Below are 13,271 nucleotides of genomic sequence, written 5' to 3'. Positions count from 1 at the left end.
CCATCCGCTCGGGCAGGCAGCGTCACTGGCCTCGCACCCCAACTCACCTGGAGCGTTACCTTGTTACATCCCCCAGCATAGGGTCATGGCGCACAATTCCCACGGACTCACCCCCTGATCCCACCCCGTCCCTGGTTTAACCCCCCCCGCCCCGTTAACCCCCCCTTCACTCTCCTACAGCTGTCGCCCCTTTCTCCAAACCGGGTCCCGCCCCCCAGCCCTGCTGTGCCGCTTCTGGCCACCAGGTGTCGCTTCCGGCTTGCTGGAGCCCCATATCCCTGGCAGGCGCAGTCGGATCTGTTCCCAGCCCAGCCCCGCCTGGCATGGGGCAGCAGCTCCGGTGCCAAGGCCAAGCAGCAGGCCAGGCTTCCATGGTGCCATCCAACCAGGTGTCGGCCTGCCTCTGCCACGTGTGTGCCAGGCTTGGCCAGAGGGATCGTGTGAGCGGCCAACCAGCAGCAGCCTCCTTGCTGGCCTGCGCCGCCTGGCCCCTCGCCATGACCCGAAGGGGCCGTGGGGCCGGTGGCAGGTGGGTGGCAGAGTTGCGACAGCCAACAGCCCCCCTGGGCTGCCTTTGCCCTGCGCCCCGGGGTTGGGAGCCAGTTCTCCCCAGGCGAAGGCAAGGCACTGCAAGTAGTGGGGGAGGGAGACCCCCACCGTGGGCCCTGAGAGATTAGACTGCTTGGGCCAGCTACTCCCCGCATCATGGGCTGAGCCTGGTGGGAAAGAGCGCGGGAGGCTGCAGGGTTCTCGGGGTGGCAGGGTGTTTGAATGGCTGGGGTGGGGCCAGCAGGCTTGGAAGGGTTCAGAAGAAGGGCAGGGCGGGGGGTATTGCCTGGCTGTGGAGGGCAGGGGCTGCTGGCTCTTTAACAAAGACATTTTTCCTCCCCCCTGTGCATTGCACCTTTGAGTTGAGTGAGCACTAATCACAGCGGAGCTGGGCCAGACCCCACCCCAGGAAGTCCGGTGAGTTGCTGCCTCGCTGAGTCCGCCAGGGAGACCAGGGCAGCTGAGGCCTGGTTGGGCCCAGGACCACTCATTTCCCTGGGCCCAGCAGGTTGAGCAGGCAGCTGCTTCCACTGCCCAGTGCTGCAGCCGGTGCCCTCGGCTTGTTCTGCGGCGATGGCTGGAGCGCCCTGGGCAGCCCTGAGTGATGGACTTGGTCTGGCGAGCCGCTGTTCTGTGGGCTCTCGTTACAGGCTCATTGGGCCCCTGAGGGGGTTTAACGCCTGGAGCTCTGCCCTGCTTGCCATGGGCAGGGCCGAGCCAGCGCGCTACCCCTGCCTGCGCACCAGCCAGGGCACAGCGCAGCTGTGAGCAGGAGCACGAGTCAAATAGTGCCCTTTGCAGCCAGCCTGGGCCCAGCCCCAATCCGTAATCCCAGGGCTGAAACCGCCACGTGCCGGAGTCCGGCCTGGCTGCCTATCCCCACCTGGGGCCCTGCTCCTGCCAGTGGCGGCAAGGCCGGGCAGGCTCCCTGCGACTCCAGCCTGCTTGCCAAAGCCACTGGCCCACCCACGTTGTCGCTGGACTCCAGGCAGGCAGCTGTTGGCAGTGGGGCCCCGGGGGCGGGGAGGCTGGTGGGGAGAACTGGGCTGCCTGCACCGAGGTGAGCAATGGCCCTTCCCAGCCCGCTGCAGCTCCCTGCCAGCCAGCGGCCGTGGCTTCTGGGGTAGCCCCTTCCTGCCTGGGGCGGCTATTGGCCCCAAGCCATCTCTGCCCAATGCTGCTGGGCTGCACCTAGCCCCTGTGGTCAGCAGGGGGCACCGCGCCCCATGTGGGATGCTGACCCATTGGCTCTCCCAGTCCCAGCTCTAAATCAGACTGCTGCTGGCTCCAGCCCAGCATCAGCAGCCTGAGCGAGGAGCTGCTTGGGGCTGGGGACCAAAGAGACAGTGGGGAAGGGGCTGGGGGTGAGCTTATGACACAGGTAAGGGGAGCTGGCCCCTCAGTGCCCACCCCCACTGAGTCCAGTCCCATTTCGAGCTGGCGGATGCCACCCGCCACGCACTGCCCTTTCCCCTGCCTTCCGGGGCTCTCTGGCGCACGGTTTGAACTCCTGGTGCAGCAGATTGCAGCAGTCAGGGGAGTGAGAATGGCAGCAGTGGGGCCCGGCCCTTCCCCTCCAGCTGCTTGCCCCATGCTGCTATCGCACCCAGGCCCCTGCGGGCCCGGCCACCTGGGTGAGCTTGCGGCTTTGTTTCTGTGAGCAGGTGAAATCACGGCTCCAGGTCAAGTACTTCTTTGGGGCGCTGCGGTGGCGTTGTTTGTCTCACGTGCGCAGCTGCGACCACTCAGACCCAAAGCCCTTGCCTGTGCTATGAGAGCCGAGGAAACCTCTTGGCCCACATAGCAGTGAGGTAGCCGTGTTAGGCTGTAGCTTTAAGAACAAGAAGTCCTGTGGCACTTTGTAGGCTAACAGATTTTGGAGCATAAGCTTTGGTGGGCAAAGACCTGCTTCATTTTCCCACAAAAGCTGATGCTTCAAAATATCTGTGACTCTATAAGGTGCCCCGGGACTACTTGTTGTTGAAGATACAGACTAACTCAGCTCCCTCTCTGCTGGCACGTGGCTCGCACAGCCCCGACTTGCGCCCGGTTAGTGCCTGAGCGACACCTCAACGCCACGCTTGGCGGCAGCCAGTGGCACTGTCCTGCATAACAGGACCATCAGGGTTGCATTTAATAAGCACGAAACCTTCGGGCTCCGGCTGCACTACAGTCCCTTTTAGAAAGGGGAATGCAAACGAGGCAAATCCAAAATGCAAATGAAGCACCGATGTAGATATCTTGTGCTTCATTTGCCTAATGCCGTTTTCAAAAGCGTCTTTCGACAGAGAAGCCGCTGTGGAGGTGGGGCTGCTTCCAACTAACCCTGTTTTCGAAAGCCCCCCTCTGCGCCAGGGTGGGACATGGCGGACGCGGATCCCTGGCAGTGCTGAGCTGAGCTGGCCCCAGGGCCCCATTTCTGCCTGGAGCTGCCTGAGCTGCTGGGACTCCAAGGGGACCCCTGCCTGCGGCGGTTATTGGCCCTCCAGGCTGGGGCTGTGTTATGGGGTGGGAGCGGGCAGTGTTGGTCTGCAGGGGGGGCAGTGTCTGTGTGCATGGCCGGGCAGGCTCTGCTGGCCCCAGAGACAGCACCATCCATACAGCGCTGGTGACAGCGGGTCATGCGAGGACAAAGGGAAGGAGCAGCTTGGCGGGGGTGAGGCAGGGAACCTCCAGCCCATCTAGGCTGCTCAGAGCTATGCTGCAGCAGGGGGGTGGTAAATCGAGGGTCTAAGGATTCAAAGAGCCCCCAGGGGATGGTAGATGTCTGTCCCCACCCACTGCTCGGGCCACCCACAGCCAAGCAGCTGCTCCGCTCCCCAGGGAGATCAAAGTCGGCCTGGGTCAGGCCTGGCCTGCAGCTGAGTAGGGGCAAGGCAGGGCCAGAGGGGAGACCTGCCCCCGCCCTGGAGAAGAGGCTCCGTGCACAGCCTGGCCTGGGGCCTAGCGCAGCTGGGCAGCAGAAACGTGGCCTTGGGGCTGGGGGAGTGGTCCCTTGCCAGCCTGAACCAGCACTCCCTGGTGTGGTCCGAGCCAGCCAGCTCCAGGGCCAGCGCTGCACGGCAGGGCTGGGGGAGGGTTCTGATCTAAGAAAAGCCCTGGCGGCTCTGTGGGCTTCCCCCCAGCAACACCAGCAGGCTCAGTGGCCTAAGCACGCCAGCATCAGCCCTGGGTTCACAGCCCAACAACCCCCCCTGCCCCTGCACTTACCGGTAACCCATCACCAGTCTGTCTCTGCCCTCACCAACCACCCCTGTCTCTGCCCTCACCAACACCCCATCAACCACCCCTACCTCTGCCCTCACCAACACCCCATCAACCACCCCGACCTCTGCACTCACCAACAACCCATCAACCGTCCCCGCCTTTCCACTTACCAACAACCCATCAACAGTCGGTCTCTGCACTCACCAACAGCCCCTGCCTCTGTAATCACTGACAATCCTTCAACAGCCCCACCTCTGTGCTCACCAACAACCTGTCTGTTGCCCCACTGCTGCACTCGACAACAGCCCCGGCATCTGTAGTCACTGACAGCCCACCAGCTGGCCCTGCCTCTGAACTCACCAACAGCCCATCCACTAAGCCTGCCTCTGCATCTGACAGCCCCTGCCTCTGTGCTTAGCAACTCCTGCCCCTGCCCATGTGCTCTCCAAGAGCCTGACGCCAGCCCCCGCCTCTGTGCATTGCAGCTCCCCGACCCCCACAGCTACACCCCGACAGTCACCAATACAAAAAACACCTGCCCTGTGGGATCCTTCACAGCCTGGCAACCCCCATCCTCCGCACTCTAACAGCTGTCCCCGCTAATTGCCAACAACCGGACAGTACCACTTGGCATCCTGTGCTCACCAACAACCCCCACTGTAATCACCACCTTGACGCACACCACCCAAACCCCCCGTGCGCCAGTGCGTCCCCCACCCCCTGTGTGCCCAGTGTGGCACCCTCTGCTGGCAGGAGCTGGAACTGTCCAGCAACATCAGAGCCCTGAAAGTGTTGTGGGCTAGTGGTGAGTCCCTAGTTTAGGGGCTGGTGCTCCCCCAGTGGCTGGGGTGGCCCCCGGGTGCATGGCCCTTTCCCGGTGGAGCACCACTAAGAACCATGCGTGCGGAGCGGGTCAGGATGGGGCCTGGCTGGCTGGAAACCCTTGGTGCGAGGGGTTTGCTTGGGACCGTGACACGGATGAGCTGCTGGGCACGTGGGCTGGGCCCCAGCCCTTAGCCGGCCTCTCTCCTGTGCCAGCCGGGGCTGCGTTGGCACACAGGCCCCTGGCAGCTTCCTTCCAGTGCGCGTCTCGGCCATCGTGTCCTCACCAGGGGCGTGTTCCGTGCAAGCGCGCCAGCGGCCGCCCACCCGGGCTTTTCCCTGCCGTTGTCCCATGGCGCATCAGACGCCACAGGAGAGCTGAATCCCTGCAGCGAAACAGACGCAGCAGGCAGAGGGCGGGAGGGGAAGGGAGTGCGGGGGAGGGACTTGCTCCGTTTGACCCAAGGCTGCGACCCTCCCCGTGGGCTTGTAGTGCTCTGGGGTGTACCCCCTCCCATCAGTTGCGGCACAGCTGCCCCGTGGGAAGGGGCAGCGTGAGGGGGAAACTGTCAGTCTCTGCTCTCTGCTATACCCTTGGTGGCCGTGGGCTCCCAGCCCCTGGACTCCTCAGCGTGCGATTTCCTCCCTGGCCTAAAAGCTTCTTCAAAGCAAAGAGCAAACCCAGTGCCTCCGCCCGGCTCCCAGATGTGTAGCCGAGACGCCCCAGCCCCAACTGCAGCCATGCAGTCAAGTTTGCAGGCAGTGTCTGCGGCCACCCAGCCCTCGTCCCAGCCCGTGTGATTTCTCCAGCCCAGCATGAGACATGGCCACCAACAGTCGCTGGCGTGGTGAGCTGGGAATTCCTCTCACCTCCCAGCTCGGGACGGGATCTGAAATCCCCCTGCCGCATACACAGCTTCCCAGATGACGGGACTTTCTCATTTGCTGCTGTGCCCTGCCCCAGAGCCAGCCGCAAAAGGCCTGGCTCATTCCGACTCCGGTTTGATGTTAATTATCTTTTTCTTACAAGTCCAACTAGCCAACAGCTCCGTCGGCTGCTCCCCAGGGCCGGGTGAGATTAATAGACAAATCAGCAGCTGCAGGCAGGGCCTAGCAAGATTTCCAGGTGGCGCGACTGTGGTTTCACACCCCTGCACCCGTTGTGGCATGTCAGGGCCACGCCCAGTCTGGGGCTGGCGGCTGGTGGCTGGCTGGGCAGCGGGTTTCATGTTCTGGGTGTGGGGGTCAGACCCCCCTACCCCCGTGGGCAGCCAGCCAGCTGCTCCTCTTTGGCTGCCCCCAACCACCACCATGAAACCACCGCCCTGGCCCAGCCAGCCCTTTGTGTGCAGCCGGCTGCTGAGGGGGTGATTTATGGCAGCTGCTAATAGCGTGTGACTGAGGACAGGTCCCAACCAGCCAGGTGACTCATCCCAGCCGAGTCAGCCCAGGGGCTTATGGGAGGAGCGAGGCCTGGGATGGTGACGAACAAACCATGGGCCTTCCCTGCACCCGGCTGCCAACATGCAGATGGGGTGGTGCCAAACCGCTAGCCCAGGGGCTGCACCTTGGCTGTAGGAGGCGCTGGGCCCAGCTTGGCCCTCGGTCGGGTCAGCTGCTATCTCGCGTAGCTGCAGCCAGCCAAGGCTCTCAAAGCACTAACCAACGGAGAACAGAGCCAGCACCCGGGGACCTGCAGCACCGTGTACGTCGACCTTCCCTCAGTTAAAGCCACCACCCATGGTGCGTGTCTAACGTGCTGGGCAGGCAACCGCCCAGCTTTCACCTCAGGGTCACCAAAGCAAGGAAGCCTGCCTGAGCTTGCAGGGAATCTGCGCCAACAGCTCGGAGTGGAGTGAAGGAGAGCTTCCAAACAGACACAGTGCCGTGCCCCCCCCCGCCCCCGGAGCCTGCACACACCCCCACAGGAGCTCCGAGGGCGTTGACTCTGAAGCCTAGTGATGACAAGCGTAAAGCCACTGGGATCTGTTTCACCAGCCAGCCGCTTCACTTAGCAGATGCAGCCTGCACCTGGGGGTGGGGGTGGGGCTAATGGAGTGTGTCCATCTGGACAATGCTCAGGAGAAATGAGCCATGTTATGCACCCAGAGACGTGCTCTGGGATTCCATGGCTGAGAGGTAGAGAGCCCCAAGGCTCAGCCTGCTGGGCTGGCCATGCACCCTTTACAAGCTGGTGTGGGGACAGCAGGGCCCTGGGGCACTTGCTTGGGGAGACAAGGTTAAGCTGAATGTTACACAGAGCACAGGCTCTTTCACAGCCTCAGTAGCCAGCCTGCTGGCCCTGGCCTTGTCCCCTCCCCTGCAGACTGGAGGGGCTGCTGGTGTTGATGGAGGCGTTGGTGGCGGGGGACTGAGTTAGGAGACATGCCAATGCTTGAGTGCTCACAACCATTGCCATACAGCGTGTGCAGCTAGCACTGATAACCCTTGCACATTCCCTGGACACAGAGCCAGCCCTCTTACACCCATGTCACAGAGGGGGAAAACTGAGGCGCCAGCTTCAGCTTGCCTGTGTAAATACACTGTAACTGCCAGCATGCCAGTGGGGCTGAACTGAGAGTGGAATCGTCCCAGGGCAATTCAGGGCCAGAGCTAGGGCCAGGGCCACTAGCCCCAGACTCACCCAGTGGGACACTTAGCCACTGCCAGCCTTTGGTTTGACCAGATGCCCCAGCAAACCCAGCAGCCTGGGGTCAGCCCCCTAGCAGGCAGCACAGTCCTGCCACAGAATACGAGGCACGAGTGGCCCAACAGGCATAATTACACCTGCTCCTTCCCGAAGCACTGGCAGGCACCTGGGAGCCAACGGGGACCTCCCTCAGCCAGCAGCAGCCCCCGTCTTGTCTCCACAAGCCTGCGGGAAGGGATCGTGGCTCTGCTCCCCTCTCAGGCCTGTGAGGCGCACAAGCCAGCATGGCAAGCCTGGAAGCTTGTGCTCAGCCCATGCACATAGGGCTACCGGGGTGGTGAAATGGTTCCAACGCAGCCTCAGAGCTGGTGGAGCTCAGCGCCTGGCGGGAACGCTTGCGTGCAGCCTTCCATGGGTTCTAACCTCTGCTGGAGCGCGTAGGGCTGGTGGCCTGGTCCCCAGGGGCCGTGGGTAGGACTACAGGGCCAAGGTGATGACAGAACTGGAAGGACCCTGCACTCATGGCAAGGCCAGGCACCATCCAGACCATCCCTGACAGGTGTTTGGCTAACCGGCTCCTCAAAATCTCCCTCGGCACTTTAGTCCCGAGTTTAACTGCCCTGGCAGTTAGGAGGTTTTTGCTACTGGCCAACCTAAACCGCCTTGGTGCTTGAATACTGTTCTCACTGCCCCGTGCAGGCGTCTCGTTTGTTCAGGTGGCTCAAACCCAACTCTCTCAGCTCATGGATTTGCTAGAACTTTACTCATTTTTCTTACCCGTCTCTTGACTTTTACAGATTTGTTCACATCTTTCCTGCAATGTGGCCCACACTCCCATCCCCAGCTGGGACCTAATCAGCACAGAGCAGAGTGAAATTACTACCTCTCGTGTCTTGCTCACAGCACTGCTGTGCCTGTATCCCAGACCAATGCTGGTGCTTTTATTTATGCATTTTTGGCAAGCGTCGCGTCGTCTCATACTCTGCCCGTGGGCTCTTGCCTCAGCCCCCCAGAGCCCTTTCTGCCAGATGCCTTCCTAGCCAGTCACTTCCCATGCGGGGTGTGTGAAACTGATTGGTCCTTCCTAAGTGGAGGGCTCACTCGCCCATACACGCCACTGGTGAGGTAATGGGCACAAAGGACTCTCCCAGGGGAGAAGGGCACCATGGCCTGGAGTACAGTCAGGGAAAGCGAGGGAAATCCCCATTCAAGGACACGATTAATAGCTTTGCTCAGGGATTGTTAAGCAGAAGATAAACATGTTATATAGTCTAATGTGTGGCATGGAATTTTATATACAGCTATAACTGTTGGTAGGCAATATACGGGGGGGGTCTCCTCTTGGGTATAAAAGGAAAAAGTGGGGTCTCCTCTGGGGTATAAAAGGAGTGTGCTGAGATGAAAGCTTTGCAGCATTCGTTTGTGTACACGCATCTCATTGGTGTGTTCCCTCCAGCTGACCTCTGGCATGTGGAATTCTGTGCCTATGCAGAAATAACCCTGTTCCTTGCATTTGAATTCAGTGTTGGCAGGGGTTTCTGGCTGCTGCAGCAGGCAGTGGTTGTCTGCTTTGCTAGGGTTAGAAAGTAACCTCTGGCTTGGTTGGTGGTCTCTGAGACATATTTCAGTGTCAGCGAGGTCTCTGACTGGCTACAATGTCTCTGCTGGGAGAAGTTAAGCCAGTTATAATAATTTTAGCTGTTGTCTGGAAGTTCTGGCCTTTTCCCAGAACCCTACTGGGTTGGACCTGATAATATGCTTCATCTTTGCAAATAGTTTCTATTGATCCGGCAGTGCAGATGGTTTGTAAATGGAGTGCCTTGGAAGAAAAGTGGGGTTCTCGTGCCAGGAGAGAGGTCTGGGGTCCATACTCAGTGGTTTAGCACAAACTGGAAACAGAGCTCTGTCTGATCACAAAAATATTTCCAATTCTACAGCAACTTATCAGACAGGGATTCGGAAAAAGCAAAGTAACACACATTCAGAAGCTGGGTGACCAGATCGCAAGGAGCATTGCTATGGAGGTAATGGTGCTACTGGCATGTTTTGACACTGTGCTTTTTTTTTTTCTGCGGGCAAGTGTCAAGCCTTCCTGCTGAGGGAGAAATGCTCAGAACAGGAGCCCCAGGTGCTCTGACCGCTCAGGAACTGGGAGGCAGAGAAAGAACCCCAAAGCCTGTCACTGAAAGGTAGCCCAGGAGGGTCAGGCCAGGCCAGGCTGAGCTCATGGTCACGTTGGCTTCGCTCCTCAGGCTTGGACTGTGGGGGGTTCCCATGCTGCCTCTGATACCCTAGGAAACAGAGCTGCCCAGGACGTGCCTGGAATTGGGGTCCCTGCCCCCTGGAGCAGCCCCCATGGTTGCAGGGTCTGGGCGCCGGATCTCTGCAAGGTGGATCCCCAGCCGCCCGCAAGCCCCCCATGACTTGCAGCATTAGCACCCCTGCCCAGCCGCGCGGGGGCGCTGCCGAGCCTGCCCTGCCCCCAGCCAGGGGCGCAGCGCCCCCTGCCTGCACGCCAGCGACCCCAGGCTCCTGGGTATCGATGACTCTGTGCTCCTCCCCGTCCCCGCAGCCAGCCGCTGGGGGTCGATGACTCTGTGCTCCTCTCCTCCTCAGCGCGTGCCACCTTCTCCCCGAGCGACCTCGAGCTCGGCGCTCTCCTGCCGCCCGCCGATCGATTCTCTCGGCGCTCGTTGGGTCGCCGCTGCGCTGCTTCCGCGCAGGCGCAGTCTCTACCGGGGCTGCCATCGCTGCCCTGTCAGTGCGGCGCTGCCGGGGGAGGAGCGCCCAGGTACCGGCGCGGCGGCTCGGTGGGGCCGTTCTACCCGCAGCGGGGCCGGGCGGGCTCCCTCCCCGCGGGACTTGGCGGGCTCCTTCTCTGCGGGGGGGGGGCGGTTACCATCGTTGGGGGGGTTCCCCTCCCTTGGGGGATGGGCCCTGGTCTGCGGGGGGCGGGGCTCGGCTGCCTTTCCAGGCGGGGGGCAATTCTGTTGGCATTACAAGGGGCAGCGGGGCCTGGGGCGCCGGAGTGGGGGCGCTGCAGCGGGGCCTGGGGTGCCGGAGTGGGGGCGCTGCGGCGGGGCCTGGGGCGCCGGAGTTGGGGCGCTGCAGCAGGGGCCTGGGGCGCCGGAGTGGGGGCGCTGCGGCGGGGCCTGGGGCGCCGGAGTTGGGGGCGCTGCAGCAGGGGCGTGGGGCGCCGGAGTGGGGGCGCTGCAGCAGGGGCGTGGGGCGCCGGAGTGGGGGCGCTGCGGCGGGGCCTGGGGCGCCGGAGTGGGGGCGCTGCGGCGGGGCCTGGGGCGCCGGAGTGGGGGCGCTGCAGCAGGGGCGTGGGGCGCCGGAGTGGGGGCGCTGCGGCGGGGCGCCTCAGTGGGGCGTGGGGCGTTGGAGTGGAGCTTTGCAGTGGGGCGTGGTGTTGGTGTTTCCACCAGTGGGTCGTGCCACATGTTCCCACCTCCCCGGTTATCTGGGCCGTGCCCTATCTGCACACTACCCGGGGAGCTGTGAGCTGGGAACAGATGGGGTAGGACATCTCTGCGAAGCTACCCCAGGGCTCTGGTTAGGTGTGTAGGCAAATGTCAGAGGATGGTTTGTCAGTGCCTCCAGCGGGGTAGGTGCACTGCTGTGGGGTAATAGCGTAGCCCTGGTAACAGCCCCAGCTGCTGCTGGGTAGCCCAGCATGGGACAGCTGCCCTGCTCCCTTCCATCTGTTCAAACCATGCAGTCACTAGTGACACTTGGCACAAACCAGCCTAAATCCTCCTCACATCTCTGTGCGCTGAAGAGCTCAGTGTTGGGTGGGAGTTGAGGTTTTCTTACACATTTGTGAGTTGCTGAACTTCACTTCTAGTGTTCAAGCACCAGAAAGCAATTGTTTTAAATATGCCAAGGAAGAACGGCCGATTTAGTGTCAGGGAAGGAATAGTTTCTTCAAGTGGCAGCTTTGAACAGAAATTTCTGGTATCAAGTGGGTGATTATGGGAAAAGGTTGAAAGCTGTATTCTCTGATCCTGAAAACATCATGTCTTTGCCATTTCAGTATTGAGTTGTGAAGATGGAGTTTCAAGCAGTAGTGATGGCAGCTGGTGGGGGATCCCGAATGATGGACTTAACTTCCAGCATCTCTAAGCCCCTCCTGCCAGTGGGTAACAAGCCATTGATCTGGTACCCATTAAATTTGTTAGAGCGAATCGGATTTGAAGGTGAGAGATGAGCTAATCTATTCTGCTGTCAGAGCAGGTAGTCCTCTACATGACATGCAGGCTTTGCAGCAATTTAGTTTTAGTATTTTTGTAATTTCTGTTATTCATGGGTAACTTTGATGCTTATTTGCAAGCATATTTTAGGTTTTTATTTAATTTTCACAGTTGTTTAAAACCCACAATTTTACACATTTTGTTCTCAATTTAAATTTAATCAGTCATGAAAAATGATTGGGGTGGGTTAGACAATAATTATTTAATGACAGCAGACATCACGAATCAAAGATTTAAAGCTTTATAAATGTTAAAAACAAATTGTCAACACCGCAAGTCAAACTATACAAAGCAAATAACCTTAAATCAAACTCATTCACATTTTTAAGCAGCATTTGTCTTGCTTTGCATAACTAGTTGTAAAGGTCTCTTATCGTCAATGGAGATGTGTTTTATTGCATTGTGGGTATGGCGAACTTGATTATGTTTATTGGAACTTATTGGGAAAGATCAAATCCTTTGAAGCCTAGTAATACAGTATTTATTATGGCTTTATCTGTTATACCTTAAAGTGTAAGAAGCAATAGGATTTCCATCCCTTCCCATGAGAGACTGTTCCATAGCTAAAGCAGGAGGTTTCCCCTGATATTCAGCCAAAATTTTCCTTTTCTTAATTTTAACCATTACTCCTAATTACACCCTGAATAATTTCTCTTCCCCCTTGGAGGATGCACACTTCACATGCTTGTAAACTGTAATTGTATTTGCTGTTTCCTCACTTAGTCTTTCAGTTTATGTATCTCCAGATGTGTTAGTTCACATTTGTCAATGTTAAGGAACCTGTTAGTGCCTGGTGTTTTCCTTCCAGGAAAATACTTGTGCACTGTAATCAAGCTGATTCTCAATCTATATTTGGGAGATTGAGCTCCTTGAGTCTCTCTCTCTGTAAGGTATTTTCTCCATCCTCAAATAATTTTGTGGATCTTTTCTGTACTTTCTCCAGTTTTTCAACATTCTCTTAAAAATGGGGACAACAGAACTGAACACAGTATTCCAACATCTGTCTCACCAATGCTGTGTAAAGAGGTAAAATTGCCTCTCTATACCTTCTTGTCACTTCTGTGCTTATACATCAAGGGTTGCATTAGACAGGTTTGCCACACTATTGCCTTCAGCTCTGGTGTTGTTTACCTACTGTGACCACTAAATCTATCACCAAGTCACTGCTTTCCATAATACAGTCCCCCAATCTGTGGATATGGTGTACATTCTTTGTTTTTGGGGCTATAACTTTGCATTTGGCTTTAATAAAATTAGTTTCATTTGAGTGAGCCCAGGTCACTGAGCAATGGAGATTGTTGTATGTGACAGCCTTATCCTCCTCATTGTTTACTACTTGGCAAACCTTTGCGTTAACAATACATTTTTATCAGTGTTAATTTTGAATTTACTTTCTGATCATTGATAAAAATGTTAAAAAGTTCTACGCCTGATTGGATTAATGACTGCAGAACTCTACTAGACCATCTCCCTTCAGTCATGATTTTCCCTTTAACATCTACATGTTCAGGTCTTCTGTCAGTTAGCAAGTTAGTTAATGCCTGGTTTATTGTACAGTGCTAGATTTTTTAATCAGACAGTCATTTAATACTAAGCCAAAACCTTGCCGAAGTCTATATACGTTGTATTTACAAAGTTATCTTTATCAATAGAACTTTAATTCTCATCAAAAAATGAAATCAGGTTTGTTTGATCAGACTTTCATTTCTATAAAACTGTGTTGTCTGGCATTTAGTTATTTTCTCATCTGTTAATTCTGTATTGATGATTTTCTACCTTTCCAGCCTCTT

General features: G+C 57.6%; 1 protein-coding gene across 2 annotated transcripts in view; it reads left to right on the top strand.

The window, feature by feature from the left end:
- Positions 1 to 9,952: 9,952 nt before the first annotated feature.
- The window catches only part of EIF2B3 (eukaryotic translation initiation factor 2B subunit gamma), a 133,472-nt gene continuing 130,153 nt past the window's right edge, over positions 9,953 to 13,271 (top strand). For both annotated transcript variants that reach the window (XR_012646633.1, XM_075003285.1), the window contains exons 1-2: positions 9,953 to 10,019; positions 11,265 to 11,427. Coding sequence is in view for 1 of the 2 variants with exons in the window: in XM_075003285.1 (XP_074859386.1) it covers positions 11,280 to 11,427 (148 nt within the window). In the remaining variant the exon portion in view is untranslated. The remainder of the gene's footprint in view (positions 10,020 to 11,264; positions 11,428 to 13,271) is intronic.

Source organism: Carettochelys insculpta, chromosome 9 (genome assembly GCF_033958435.1).
Source record: "Carettochelys insculpta isolate YL-2023 chromosome 9, ASM3395843v1, whole genome shotgun sequence".
Lineage (NCBI taxonomy): Eukaryota > Metazoa > Chordata > Testudines > Carettochelyidae > Carettochelys > Carettochelys insculpta.
The sequence above is the reverse complement of the archived record's forward strand: the minus strand, read 5'-3'. Positions and strand labels throughout refer to the sequence as shown.